This window comes from Ovis canadensis, chromosome 1 (assembly GCF_042477335.2).
Source record: "Ovis canadensis isolate MfBH-ARS-UI-01 breed Bighorn chromosome 1, ARS-UI_OviCan_v2, whole genome shotgun sequence".
Lineage (NCBI taxonomy): Eukaryota > Metazoa > Chordata > Mammalia > Artiodactyla > Bovidae > Ovis > Ovis canadensis.
Window position 1 is genome coordinate 17720080 of NC_091245.1, and position 15953 is coordinate 17736032.

The following is a 15953-nucleotide window of genomic DNA, read 5'->3' on the forward strand; positions in this document are numbered from 1 at the left end:
TTTAGAGCACCAGCTAAGATAACCGTATTTCTACAATCGGACTATCATACCTGCCCTTATTTCTGGACCTGTTATATCCTAGAACCTCAGTACCAAGCCAGTAGAGGAGCATACAGTGACACCTTTTGACGCTTTAATCACTCTTTTTGATGTGTCCAGTACTGATTAACCTACATTCTTACATATACTTTATTTTTTTTTACTCCAGATACTTAAATTTCCTTTAATAAAGTTGTTTCCAACTTCTCAAAATATAAAGAAAAAACTCCAGTATAAGAACTAAATTGTATTTCTCTTCCTGGAAATACAAAGGTAATAAAAAAAATAAGTAAAACAACTATCTTTAATGCTTTGCTGATCCAGCATTTTCTTGCCTTGAAGGAATGGCTATTTACAGTGTATCTTTAAGTACTAAGTTCAACAGCAGTTAAACATCATTGTGATTTGATTAACGGGACATTTCATTGCTTGCCTAATGTTGGGCTTCATATCCTGTTTGCTACCTAGGCAGACATCTTTAGTTTTATAAAGTGCCATTTTGCTGTTTGGTATTTCTTGAAAACCACACAAAAGAAAGAAAGGGGAAAAGAAAAAACTTTACTAAAGCAAATGAGCCACCTCAAGAAACATTTTTGACAACATCCTTGAGTGTACAACCAGCCTCTTCTGTTTGCCCAGTTAAGCTATTTTCTTTAAATGAGTTAATAAATTCTCTCAAGTCACTTGCAGATCACTCTGTTGTGTCCTGACAGCTCAGCTCAGCTAACCTGTTGATTTTTAAAGTTAACTCTTGGAGGGCAGTCTGATTCCCAAACTCTTAAAGAAGCGAGCTGTTAGCATAGTAGACCATCAGCTTTAACATTAGGCAGGTGAGGGTGAAAAATTGCCTTTGGCACTGCCTCTCGTGTCACCCTGAGCAAGTTACTTCTTTGAGTGTAAAAATTTCTCATCTGTAGTTTGGAGCTGAGAATAGCTCCTTAAAAAGGATTTGTGAGGTTTACACCCAATGTGTATCAAACATTTCACATATGTTCTTGGCACCCACCAAGTATTTGATAAGAGTATTATTACTAGAAATAGATAGTATTGTTCCTGCCATTTTAAAGAGAAGGAAACTGAATCATACAGAAAGTGATAAAGCTGGGCTGCAGTTCTGTGTTCTTCCTACTATACCATTCAGCTTTTTGTTCATATTCTGAGCAGTTGTCCCCAGAAGGCTTCAACACAATTCAGCAAAATGCAGTTACTTTGGTAGTCTGCCGCTGCTGCTGCTGCTAAGTAGCATCAGTTGTGTTCGACTCTTCACGACCCCATGGATTGTAGCCTACTTCTAAGCAATTTGGCCTAGTAAGAGTGTGAAGTCTGGCTCCTGCCTTTCTGTCTGGCTTGACAATGCAACACCCTCAGCCTCTCTCAGCCTCCTCCTTCACCTGTAAAGGAGAAGATAACAGCGTCATAGGATTGTGGTGAAAACTCGGTATTTGATGTCCTTAACAGAGTACCTGGAGCATACGGTTTGCTTTCAATCTGTTATCATTGGCCACATAGAAGTACCTTTTGTGAAGCTGCCCTATTAATCAGAAACTATTTTTAAAGAATATCCAATAGTTTATTTTAATAAAGCTCCTATTAACATTTTATCATTTTTAACACCTTAAAACATAATTTATATAATTTTAATTTAACAGTTAATTAAAATAAGCAATTATTATGAATGAAAAAAATTTCAGACATCGTAATCATGAGTTTTGCTTAAGAGTATAAATAATTGTGTAGATTATTTATTGTGTAGATATTTCTACACAAATTATTGTGTAGATATTTCTCTGTTCCTGAGTATCATGGCAGTATTTCCCAAACCCTAGATAAGGAGACTTGATTTGAAACCTGAGTTGTTAATGGAAAAAAAAATCAAGAGATTGTGATTTTCCCAGAAATTTGTAGAGATGTGTCATCCTATCTTTAGGGAAACAGCATCTGATAACGTGACAACAGGAAGTTTAGGAAGAGACATCAAATACTGACATGAAATACTGAGGACATCAAATACTGAGTCCACACTTAAGCAAAGTTGAGTTTTCTTTCTCAGATTATAAACATCAATAGTATGGTGATCTCTTAATGACTCTTTCACTTAATAGTCTGGTAAGAAAATGTATTATTTTCTTCTTAGGTGGAAAACTATGCAAACCATGTCTGTGACTTACCAGAGGAAAAAGAAGCATTTTCTCCTAGTTATGAAAAGGAAAACAAACAGCCTAGACATAAGTTTAAAGAGCTCCAACTCAAACCAGGTAATCTTTCCTTTTGTAAAAAATGTAAATTTTTTCTCTAATTCTGACAAGCAGAGTTTGACAATTATAGAAAATTTGGGAAATGTATAAAAACAGAAGGAAGGAAAAAAAATTACTGCATACCCTGCACCTCAAGAAAAGTATTTGTAATGTTTTAGGTTTATTTTCTGCCTGTCTTTTTAAGGTGTGTATTCTGAAATGTGTGTGAGAGAGTGCAGAATGGTTCTTTTCTTTAATGTCGGTTGCAGCACTTAGCGCACTAGGTCATCATGACCTGTGTCAGCTCTTCTGGGGCAGAGATCACGTCCTCGTCTCCCTGGTTTCTGGGTTCTCAACAGCTCCAGCCTTGTAAAGTACCTAGCAGGTTAAGGGCTCAGGAAATGTTTATTAAGTACTCCAGAGCTACAAAGGACAATACAGACAGGACCCCTTTAAAATACTGTATTTTTTTTAACTCCATAAATTAGCTTTTATTATGATATGCAGTGTTTATTTAGATTTCAGTTCAATTCAGTCACTGAGTTGCGTCCGATTCTTTGTGACCCCATGGACTGCAGCACACCATGGGGTCATTTTACGCCAGTAAATATTTATATTTACCACACAATTATTATTTTCTTTGCTTAGCATTTTTCTTTCATTTCAGATATTCTATTTGGAATCATTTTCCATTTTTTCATTTTAGAACTTTCTTTCACAAGGGTCCGTGATGGACAGTTTTCTGTATTTTAAATCTCAGGTGCAGAGTGAGTTGAGCTAATCATAAGATCTAATTCATTTGTACTTCACTCTAGTTTCAATTTTCCTCCCCTTTTTTGTTTTCCATTGGATAACTGAGTTTTCTTCTGCTGGCTCAAAAGCTTGCATTCTAGTTTTGTTCATATTGTGATTGCATTTTAGGAATTTAAAATTTTTCCTGGCATTTTTAGTTTTTCTCAGCTGCAAGGTCGTTAAGGGCTCAAATCTGCCTTGCTGTAAGAAGCAAAAGCTCCTCTGTGCCCTGTTACTAGCATAAATTAATTAGCTCATGAAGGATTGGGAAATAGGGGAATAATGTCACTATAATGGGAGTTATATGTGGAAGTTCACATATCATTTTCCCCAGCATATTAATGATTTGTATTCCCCAGGATATTAATGATTTGGGTTCACCAACAAGCCACGGAGTTTGTACCTAAAGCCCATTCATCCCACTTTCCTCTTCTGGGTTGTTTGGCTACATATTTTGCCTTGAAAGTGCTTATTACAAAGATATTCCTAATCCTTTGCATTTTGCCTTTACTTTACCCTGCAGGCTCAGCTCCTTCTTTATCTCATCTTTACAGCAAACCTGATTTTAAAAAGAAGACAGAGGCCTATATCTGCTGTGTACATGTGTATGTGTGCTCAGTCGTAGTTTGACTCATTGCAGTTCCACAGACTGCAGCTGCCAGGCTCCTCTATCCATGAAATTTTCCAGGCGAGAATCCTGAAGTGGGAAGCCATTTCCTACTCTAGGGGATCTTCCCGACCCAGGGGTAGAACCCATGTCTCCTGCACTGGCAGGCGGATTCTTTACCACTAGTGCCACCTGGGAATTCCCTATATTGGCTGTGTTGTTCAGTTGTTCAGTCATGTCCAACTCTTTACTACCCCATGGACTGTAGCCCGCCAGACTTCCCTGTCCTTCACTGTCTCCTGGAGCTTGCTCAGACTCATGGCCACTGAGTCAGTGATGCCATCCAACCATCTCACTCTGTCACCCTCTTCTCCTCCTGTCCTCAATCTTTCCCAGCATCAGGGTCTTTTCCATTGAATTGACTCTTCACATCAAGTGGCTAAAGTATTGGAACTTCAGCTTCAGCATCAGTCCTTCCAGTGAATATTCAGGATTGATTTCCTTTAGGATTGACTGGTTTGATCTCCTTGATGTCCAAGGGACTCTCAAGAGTCTTCTCTGGCACCACAGTTCCAAAAAATCAGTTCTTTGGCACTCAGCCTTGTTTATGGTTGAACTTTCACATCTGTATATTACTACTGGAAAAACCATAGCTTTGGCTATGCCTTTGTTGACAAAGTGATGTGTCTGCTTTTTAATATGCTGTCTAGGTTTGTCATAGTTTTTCTTCCAAGGAGCAAGCGTCTTTTAATTTCAGGGCTACAATCACCATCTGCAGTGATGTTGGAACCCAGGAAAATAAAGTCTGCCACTGTTTCCATTGTTCCCCATCAATCTGCTATGAAGTGATGGGACCAGGTGCCATGATCTTAGTCTTTTGAATGTTGAGTTTTAAGCCAGCTTTTTCACTCTCCTCTTTCACCTTCATCAAGAGGCTCTTTAGTTCCTCTTCATTTTTGCCATTAGGGTGGTGTCATCTGCATATCTGAGATTATTGATATTTCTTCTGACAATCTTGATTCCAGCCTGTGCTTCATTCAGCCAAGCCTTTCACATTATGTACTCTGCATTTAAGTTAAATAAGCAGGGTGCCAATATACATCTTTGACGTATTCCCTTCCCAATTTGGAACCCGTCCATTGTTCTGTGTCCAGTTCTAACTGTTGCTTCATGATCTGCATACACGCGTTTTAGAGGCAGGTAAGGTGGTTTGGTATTCCTATATGTTTAATAATTTTCCACAGTTTGTTGTGATCCACACAGTCAGAGGCTTTAGCATAGTCAATGAAGCAGAAGTAGAGTTTTTCTGGAATTCTCTTGCTTTTTCTATGATCCAACAGATGTTGGCAGTTTGATCTCTGGTTCCTCTGCCTTTCCTCAATCCAGATTATACATCTGGAAGTTCTTGGTTCATGTACTGTTGAAGCCTAGCTTGAAGGATTTTGAGCATTACCTTGCTAGCATGTGAAATGAGTGCAATTGTGCAGTAGTTTGAACATTCTTTGACATTTATTGCCTTTCTTTGGGATTGGAATGAAAACTGACCTTTTCCAATCCTGTGGCCGCTGCTGAGTTTTCCAAATTTACTGGCATATTGAGTGCAACACCCTAACAGCATCGGTTTTTTAGGATTGGAAACAGCTCGTTTGGCATTCTATCACCACCACTAGCTTTGTTAGTAGTAATGCTTCCTAAGGCCCACGTGACTTCACATTCTAAAATGCCTGGCTCTAGGTGAGTGATTACACCATTGTGGTTATCTGGGTCATTAAAATCTTTTTTGTATAGTTCTTTTGTGTATTCTTGCCACCTCCTCTTAATATCTTCTGTTTCTGTTAGTCCATACCATTTCTGTCCTTTATTGTGCCCATCTTTGCATGAAATGTTCCCTAGGTATCTCTAATTTTCTTGAAGAGGTCTCTAGTCTTTCCCATTCTATTTTCCTCTATTTCTTTACATTGTTTACTTATATTTGCTATAGTATTCCCTTAATATTTTTTAGGAATTTGACACATCTCTTTAATGAACCAATATAATTAGGATTCTCAGTGTTTTTTTATAGCATTAATTATGCAATGATAAAGGTTTTGAGTGCTCCAAGCCAACATTTTTCCATAAGCTACATTATTTTTAGTGAGCATTTTTGTGAAATACAGATCCGCTTGTTTATTTTAGGAACACATATGTCAATCACATCAGAAATGCATCTGTAATTAAAGGATATCTTTTGAAAGTGGAGCAAACATGATTTGATAATGGGATTTTTTTGGAGCCCTATACTAAAGTCTTCCCTTGGGGCTTCCCTTGTAGCACAGTTGGTAAAGAATCTGCCTGCAACACAGGAGACCTGGGTTCGATCCCTGGGTTGGAAAGATCCCCTGGAGAGGGAAATTGGAACCCACTCCAGTATTCTTGCCTGGAGAATCCCATGGACAGAGGAGTCTGGCGGGCTATACAGCCCATGGGGTCGCAAGAGTTGGACACGACTTAGCGACTAAGCTGGCACCATACCAAAGTCATGGGCTTCCCTGATGGCTCAGATGGTAAAAAATCTGCCTGCAATGCAGGATACCTGGGTTCGACCCCTGGATTGGGAAGATCCCCTGGAGGAGGGCATGGCAACTCCAGTATTCTTGCCTGGAGAATCCCCATGAACAGAGAAGCCTGACAGGCAACTAAGCACAGCACAGCGCATACCAAGGTCACAGATTTCATGTTAGGTGGGAAAAAAAGAGAGAAATCACTGGTGACCCCAAGCTCTTTGGCCTGAACAGTTGGAATACTGGAGATCCTAACTACTCAGCTTGGGTAGATGTGGGTGGTTCTATTTAGGGAAGACAGTAAAGAGTTTGCTCTTGGACATCTGCATTTGGATGTGAATATTAAATATCTGAGTGGAAAGGTCAAATAGGCAATTTTGTTTATGTCTGGAATGCATTGTGAACTAGAGATGTAAATTTGGAAGTCATCAGGTATAGCAAATACTTAAAGCCATAGGATGGTAGGAGATACCCTAGGGAGTGAAAAGAAGAAGTTTCAGAGCTAGGCCCTGGTGTGTTCCCGTGTTTAGAGGTTAGAAAGGTAAAAAGTCAGCAAAGGAGTCTGAGAAGGAGTGGCATGAAAGCTAAGAGGAAACTAGCAGAGTGTGGTGCCCAAGGAGAGAAATGAGGAAGGTGTTTTCGGAAAAGGAAATGAACAGTTGGAAATAGCGTTAATAAGATATGTGAAATGAGGACAGGAGACTGACCATTGGCTCTGGTCGCATGGGGCTCATTGTGATTTCGAGGAGAGCTGTTTCTGTGGAGCAGATACAAAAGCCAATGAGTGGATTCAGGAGAGAATGGTAGGAGTGGGAGGGGACATGGCTGTGGGTGATCCTTTCTTGAAGTTGTGCAGCAAAGAGGAATGAAGACATGGTGGAGGAGCCAGAGGGCGATGTGAGTGTGAAGCAAAGGTTTCGTGGTTTTCATCACCTTGTTCTTATTTATTTTTAACTTTTCATTTTTAAATTTTTTGGCCATGCTGTGTGGAGCATGCAGGATCTCAGTTTCCCACCCAGGGATCGAACCCATGCCCCCTGCGTGGAAGCATGGAGTCCTAACCACTGGACCACTAGGGAAGTCCCTATCACTGCTGATTTTAATGGGAGATATTATACCATGTCTCTCAGATGAATAGTTGGGAAGAAAGCCCCATGAGACAGAAGAGATAAGAGTCAGCAATCCCACTTCTGGGCATACACACTGAGGAAACCAGAATTGAAAGAGACACGTGTACCCCAATATTCATCGAAGCACTGTTTATAATAGCCAGGACATGGAAACAACCTAGATGTCCATCAGCAGAGGAATGGATAAGAAAGCTGTGGTACATATACACAATGGAGTATTACTCAGCCATTAAAAAGAATACATTTGAATCAGTTCTAATGAGATGGATGAAACTGGAGCCGATTATACAGAGTGAAGTAAGCCAGAAAGAAAAACACCAATACAGTATACTGACACATATATACGGAATTTAGAAAGATGGTAATGATGACCCTGTATGTGAGACAGCAAAAGAGACACAGATGTATAGAAAGGACTTTTGGACTCTGAGGGAGAGGGAGAGGGTGGGATGATTTGGGAGAATGGCATTGAAACATGTATATTATCATGTAAGAAACGAAGTGCCAGTCTATGTTCGATACAGGATACAGGATGCTTGGGGCTGGTGCATGGGGATGATCCAGAGAGATGATATGGGGTGGGGGGTGGGAGGGGGATTCAGGATTGGGAGCTTGTATACACCCGTGGCGGATTCATGTCAATGTATGGCAAAACCGATACAGTATTATAAAGTAAAATAAAGTAAAAAAAAAAAAAAAAGAGTCAACTGCAGGAGCTTTTTTTTGAGAAGAGAAGGAATGAGATCCAGTGCACAAGGGGAGGGCCTGGCCTTAGGAACAAGGGTATCGTGTTTAATCTCACAAGAGGGAAGAGTACCAGAGAGCTGACAGATTTGGTAAGGGGAGCTTGTGAAAGCTCTTTTCAAAGTACTTCTCTTTTCTCGGTGAAATAAGTCAGGTGTTCAGGTGAGAGGGAGGAGGGGTCGGAGGTATTATAGATTTGATGAAAGAGAAGGATGAAATAATGGTTTAGGTCTCTAGAAAAAGAGAGAGACAGACAAGCAGGGGGATGCAGGAGGATTGCTGAGCAGCAGTAGGGCCCCACTCAAGGCTGGTTGGTGGTCATGAGTTTGAAATGAAACCAATCAGCACTGTCTGTGCAGTTTTCTCCAGCTACATTCAGCTTCTGGAGTGCACTGGTGAAGTGCTGGCTTTAAACAGGTTGAAGTTTTGTCACCAAGTATAATGGAAGGAAAGGAGGCAAGAGAAATGTGAATATTTTCAGGGGAGTGATTGTAATGATGGGCTGTAGAATCTAAGCTGGGTAAGAAAGGAAATGAGAATAGGGATAGAATAAGGAACGCTAAAAAGTTTCTATAATCAATGGATGCTAGTTTACAGTATGGTCAAAAGTTGTTGAAATTGAGCTGCTAGTACAAAGGGTGGGGAAGGATGATTGGAGAATAGGATGTTTGAGTTTGAGGCTAGGGAGAGGCTATAGAAACTATACAGGCTAATGACAGGGTCTAGGGGATTAATACGGAGTAGGTGACTAAGATGGGATCGAGGACTAGATTTTTGGAAGTTAGCTGGTAAAGGAACTGAAAGGACAGGCTCCTGGAGTATAATCATTTACCTGAATATTGAAATCATCAAGAATTTCGGCTTAGGATTAGCTGAGTGACTGTGGACAAGTTTCTTGGTGCCTGAGCCCTCATCTCTTAAGAGTGATAATATGATTCCTACCTCACTGGATTAAATAAGATAAATTTTTCTCAAATGCTCAGTATAATACCTGCCACATTAGCAAACACTAACTGAAACAACGGCACACTTTAAAAGTTATGCAAGGACAAATTTTAAACTTACACAGGTAGTAAGAATATCTAGAATACCAACCTAGACAGCATGTTAAAAAGCAGACATTACTTTGCCACCAAAGGTCCATCTAGCCAAAGCTATGGTTTTTACAGTAGTCATGTATAGATGTGAGAGCTGGACTATAAAGAAAGCTGAGTCCCGAAGGATTGATGCTTTTGAATTGTGGTGTTGGAGAAGACTCTTGAGAGTCCCTTGGACTGCAAGGAGATCCAACCAGTCAATCCTAAGGGAAATCAGTCCTGGGTGTTCATTGGAAGGACTGATGTTGAAGCTGAAACTCCAATACTTTGGCCACCTGATGCGAAGAACCAATTCATTGGAAAAGTACCCTGATGATGGGAAAGATTGAAGGCAGGAGGAGAAGGGGATGACAGGAGATAAGATAGTTGGATGGCATCACCGACTCAATGGACATGAGTTTGAGTAGGCTCTAGGAGTTGGTGATGGACAGGGAAGCTTGGCCTGCTGCAGTTCATAGGGTTGCAGAGTCGGACACAACTGAGCGACTGAACTGAACTGAAGAATATCTACTGCTTTTGAGAACCTTTTCCCACTACTTTTTAGTTTTTTGCCTGCATTTCTTGTAACAATATTGTTTCTGTTATTTCTTCCTAACAGAAAGGCAAACAAAGGAGGTTGAAATGTATCAAGAAGGCTTGTCTACAGTGGCTCTGAGCAGCCCTGGTGAACAGATCACACACTTAATCATGGAAAGAAGTACACTCTTGAGGAAACTGGAACTTGGGAACCCCAAGCCAGAACCACAAAAATGTCTGAGCCGTAACCTGCAGAAAGGCTTTCCCCAGGTATTCCAGAATTAACTACAGAATTGAATAAGAAGCAGGCCAGTTGAAGAATGCGTGTGTTTATTTAACCTTTCCTACATTAAAATATCAGGAAGCCAATTTTGATAGTGTTTAAAAATATAAACTTTAGGTTTAAATGGACCTGCTCTGCCCCTTGTGAGCAGTATGTCCTTGTATAAATTACTTAATTTTTGTGAGCCTCATCATCATAATCTGTAAAATCTGGGAGCAACTCACCTACTCCACAAGATGATCATGTAAATGAAATGAAATTGCTTAATATATGTATAGCTCTAAGATGAAACCCCACATGTTAATTAGCATTATTATTCTTGAGAACCTACTGTGTGCCAGGCTTTGTGCTAGTAGATGTAGGAACAAAGTCAAATTAAACATGATCTGGACTTGCAAGGAGAGAAAAATGAAAGAAATAAGTGAAGCTAATGAAGGAAAGAAATAAACTAGTGGTTATAATTCAGTGTGGAAAGTTCTTTAGTAAAGTGAGGCACATAAGGCTGGGAGAACCTGGGGGAGAGGCTCAGTCAGGATGGATAGAAAAGGCTTCCAGAAGAGGTGGTATTGAGTAGCATTTTGAAAGCTGAGTAGGTGTGAGTTGGATGAAGAAGAAGGGAAAGGCATTTCTGGCAGAGGAGACAGTGTATAACACATACTGGTTCATGTGAGTCAATGCTGAGAAATGCACCCGGAGATATTTTCAGAAACCACTTCATGGTGAGACTCATATGCTAAGCTAGAGAGTTTGGACTCAGCACCCAGCAGTGTTCCTGGAGCATACTAGAGGCATAAAAATATTTCAAATTGACTAATAACTGCTGTAAAAGGTCTGGAGAGTCACTAAATGATTTTAAGAGAAGAGTAACATGCACATACACACAGCATGATCTAATTTGTGTTTTAGAAAAATCACTCTGGCCATCGTGGAGAGATGGATTGGAAAGGGGCCAGATTGGAAGCAGGGGTTTCAGGAGATGTTAAATAATAAATAATTAAAGAATGAGAACCAAAAACAAGACTCAGAGTGTAAATGGAGAAGGGAAAATGAACTGAGTTATGAAGGAGATGGAATCTATAAAACAAATTGGTGTTTTGAAGGTGAAGTCTTAGGTGATTTTAAGGCTAAGATCATAGTTTACTTAGATCACTACTAAGTCAGTTTTACAACTCATGGACAGGAAGAATTCAAACAGATACTATAAAAGATTTTGTTATTATAAAATGTAATTCATAACATTTCTGTCACATTCCCGTTTATATTTTGTTTAAGCTAATGTTGTCATTTGCCTGAGCATAAAGTAATTAGTAGAGTCACTTTTTTGTAGAAATTGACAGGCTGATTCTAAAATGGATAAGGAAGGCAAAGGAACTAGAATAGCCCAAACAACTTTGAAAAAGAAGAACAAGTTGGAAGGTACACTCTTCCCGCTTTCAAGACTTACCATAAAGCTGCAGTAATCAAGAATGTGTATATAGATCAATGGAACAAAATAAAGACCCGCACCTGTATGGTGAATTGGTTTTCAAAACAGATGGGAAGGTAATTTAATGGGGAAAAGATGTGCTTTTCTACAAATGGTGCTGGAACAATTGGACAGGCATATGCAAAATACAAACAGAAAAACTCCCTCAACTCTATTGAGTTCCCTTCCCCACTGGTAAAGGAGGGAGTCCCTACCCTAAATACTATGAGAGAGTCAAACACGTGATACCCAGCTTTGGACAGAGATGTGGTTCATAGTTAATCACATAGACTTACAGCCCAGGGGAGGACACTGCCTGTCAGGCAGGGCCACAGGGGCTTGTATTCAGGAATGGAGTGAACTCACAGGATCCTCGGGAGACAGACTTTGTGGTAACAGTAGGAGAGGTGCCCCTTTGTTCCTGTGGGAGGGTATGACTGGCTTGCCTAAACAATTTCATGGGTTGGTGCTGAAATGACAGTCATTAAATGGCTGAGGACCAGGTAGACTATAGCTGTTCTGGCTGATAGGGGCACTAGCTGGGTAGGGAATCTTCCCTGTCAGATGGAGGTATATCTGGCAAAAGCAGGGGAATTCATGGTTAGGCTTTTGGTGCTCCGTGAGGTACAAGGGTGTGAAGGTAACACATGAAATTTAAGGCTTTATAATACCTTTATCCTATCCATATACAAAAATTAACTCAAAACAGTTCATAGATCATGTAGGAGATAAAATCTACAGAAGAAAATTTTAGTGACCTTGGGTTTGGAAGGATTTTTATCAGACAGGAAGAGCACAGAGTATGAAATTGGATTTTATCAAAATTCAGAATGTTGCTCTTCAAAAGACAGAAATAAAAGAGGAAGGCACAGACTGGGGGATGATATTTTTTTAAAATGTGTCCAACAAAATCTTTCTATCTAAATATATAAATAAGTCTTATAGCTCAATAATAATAACACATACAACCCAACTAAAAAATGGGCAAAAAAATTAAAAAGCAACTGCACCAGAGAAGATATACAAATAGTAAATAAGCATATGAAATAATGCTTAAATTCATTTATTATTAGGAAAACACAAAAATCACAATGAGTCACCACTATCAATTTATCAATATCAGTGAATGCCCAGAATTAAAAGACTAACCATATCAAGTATTGTTGACAATGTGAAGCAACTGTAATCCTCATATTCTACTCATGGGAATATAAAATGATACTACCACTTTGAAAATTGCTTAGCATTGCCTTAAAAAGTTAAATATGCAACTGTTACATTCCACTTCTAGGAATATACCAAGAGAAATGAAAGCATGTGGCCGTGTAAAGACTTACACATGTCACAGCAACTTTCACTGTATAATCAACTCAAGTGTTCATCAACAGGTAAATGTATAGATCTATAGAATGGCATATTACTTTATAATAAAAAAGAAAAATACCCAACAAAACAGATATATCTCAATTATCTGAGTGAATAAGCCAGACCAAAAAGAGTACATAGTCTATGGTTCCATTTGTATAAAGCAGTAGGAAATGCAAACTGGTATATAATAACAAACAGATCAGTGGTTATCTGAGGACACTGTTGGGAAAGAATAAATTTAAGGAAGCATATCTTTTGCCTGTGGTGGATATTTTCATTATCTTGATTGTGGTGTTGGTTTCATGAATGTATACATGTAACAAAAAATTGTACACTGTAAATATGTTCAGTTTGTTGTATATTGATTATACCTTGAAAAAACTAAAAAAAATTTTTTTGCAAAGATATTATTATTATGAACTGTAGCTTGTAAAAATTTCATTGCCTCCCTAGTTATATTTTACATACACTAATGTTGGAGAAGGAAATGGCAACCTACTCTAGTACTCTTGCCTGGAAAACCCCATGGATGGAGGAGCCTGGTAGGCTATAGTCCATGGGGTCGCAAAGAGTCGGACATAACTGAGCGACTTCACTTTCAATGTTGAACTAACCTGTGCATAAAGTAGATGAGAGAATCATTCCTACCAAAATGGGACCACAAATGATGACTTGAAACCCCAAGAAGTTTTGCAAAGCCTGATCTACATATAAACTATATTTTATTTAACATTAGTTTTTTTATTGGCTTTTTAACTTAATATAGGCACATAGTAAAAAAGGATTCAAGCAGTATAAAATAGAATGAAAAATGAGTTATCTTCTCACCTCAAATCCTCAGTTTCACACTGCTAAGCAACCACTGCCAACAATTTTTTAATCTATCTTTCTAAAAAAATTTCCATTCTCTTAAAATTCAAATTATATTCCATTATGCCTATTGTTTTCAGTATCTGTAATAGCATGTAGAGATTTTCCTTCGTCTTTTTGATAACATATATCCTTTAAATGGCTTAAAGCTCAACATTCAGAAAACTAAGTTCATGGCATCTGGTCCCATCACTTCATGGGAAATAGATGGAGAAACAGTGGAAACAGTGTCAGACTTTATTTTTTTGGGCTCCCAAATCACTGCAGATGGTGACTGCAGCCATGAAATTAAAGGACGCTTACTCCTTGGAAGGAAAGTTATGACCAATATGACAGCATATTCAAAAACAGAGACATTGGGTCTTTTCCAATGAGTCAACTCTTAGCATGTGGTGGCCAAAGTTTTGGAGTTTCAGCCTCAGCATCAGTCCTTCCAGTGAACACCCAGGTCTGGTCTCCTTCAGAATGGACTGGTTGGATCTCCTTGCAGTCCAAGGGACTCTCAAGAGTCTTCTCCAACACCGCAGTTCAAAAGCATCAATTCTTCGGCGCTCACCTTTCTTCACAGCCCAACTCTCACATCCATACATGACCACTGGAAAAACCATAGCCTTGACTAGATGGACCTTTGTTGGCAAAGTAATATCTGCTTTTGATTATGCTATCTAGGTTGGTCATAATTTTCCTTCCAAGGAATAAGCGTCTTTTAATTTCATGGCTGCAGTCACCATCTGCAGTGATTTTGGAGCCCCAGAAAATAAAGTCTGACACTGTTTCCACTGTTTCCCCATCTATTTGCCATGAAGTGATGGGACCAGATGCCGTGATCTTCGTTTTCTGAATGTTGAGCTTTAAGCCAACGCTTTCACTCTCCTCTTTCACTTTCATCAAGAGGCTTTTTATTTCCTCTTCACTTTCTGCCATTGGAGAAGGCAATGGCGCACTACTCCAGTACTCTTGCCCGGAAAATCCCATGGACAGAGGAGCCTGGTAGGCTGCGGTCCATGGGTTCTCGAAGAGTCGGACGCGACTGAGCGACTTGACTTTCACTTTTCACTTTCCTGCATTGGAGAAGGAAATGGCAACCCACTCCAGTGTTCTTGCCTGGAGAATCCCAGGGACGGGGGAGCCTGGTGGGCTTCCGTCTATGGGGTCACACAGAGTTGGACATGACTGAAATGATTTAGCAGCAGCAGCACTTTCTGCCACGAGGGTGGTGTCATCTGCATATCTGAACATCTGGAAGTTCTCAGTTCACCTATTGCTGGCCAACTGCCTAGAACTTTTCTTATCTGATCACAACCCCTTTCTCTTCACGAAGGTGTGCATCCCTAAATAATATATATAGTAGTTTAGTTTTGTCTATTTTTGAACATTACATACAAGGAATCAACTTTGGGAAGTGCTTTTTTGTAAAACGTTATATTTGTATTATCTGTTTTTAATCAGCTTGTCACTGCTATGTATTATTCCATCATGTGAATATACAGCATGAGCCTATCCATTCTATGCTAATTTGGGTTATTTCCAATTTATTATCTATTTTGAACGTATTTTAATTTTATCAGTTATGCTGCTGTGAATATTCTTCTGTGTGTGCATTCATTTGTATAGGGTATACAGCTAAGAGTAGATTTAGGAAATTATAGAGTAGGTGGATCTTCAGCTTTGCTAGATAATGTCAAACTTTCTTCTTAAATTAGTGGTACCAGTTTATTTTGGCACTAGTATTGTATGAGAATGCCTTTGCTTCTCATCAACCCCTGATGTTTTCAGACTTTTAAATTTTTGCTAAACTACTGGGTGCATAATGATATCCCATATTGGTTTTACTTAGCATTTCCCTGATTACAAATGAATTTAGTGTAATTATTTGTCACTTGCATTTCCTATTTTGTTAGTGTTTATTCAGGTCTCTTGTCCATTAAAAAATTGAGTTGTCTGTCTTCTTATTTACGTGTTTTGTCTGTGTTCTGGTTTCAAGTCTTGTGTCACAAATACTTTTTCCCCACTCTGTGACTTGTCCTTTTAATATTCTTGAAAGTGTCTTTTAATGAACAGAAGTTCTTAAATTTACGATTGTTCAGTTTATCAATCATCTGTTTTATAGTTAGTGTTTTTCTGTCCTGTTTAAGAAATTCTTTCCTTCTGGGATTTTGAGTTTTGGTTGCATTGACTCTATAAGTCTATTTGAGAGGAACTGGCTATCTTAAAATATTGATGTTATCTGTGATCATAGACTATCTCTCCATTTACTTTTTAATGTAT

At 39.1% G+C, this 15953-nt stretch overlaps 1 protein-coding gene across 7 annotated transcripts in view; it reads left to right on the top strand.

Annotated features, from left to right (window-relative positions):
• The window catches only part of CCDC30 (coiled-coil domain containing 30), a 135917-nt gene that overhangs the window by 10969 nt on the left and 108995 nt on the right, over positions 1-15953 (top strand). For 5 of the 7 annotated variants that reach the window (XM_069588198.1, XM_069588228.1, XM_069588241.1 and 2 more), the window contains 2 exons: positions 2174-2294; positions 9782-9969. In XM_069588198.1, coding sequence (XP_069444299.1) covers positions 2174-2294; positions 9782-9969 — 309 coding nt within the window. Of the gene's footprint in view, positions 1-208; positions 313-2173; positions 2295-9781; positions 9970-12738; positions 12836-15953 lie in introns of all 7 variants that reach the window. The other 2 variants (XM_069588249.1, XM_069588217.1) reach the window with 2 other exon arrangements.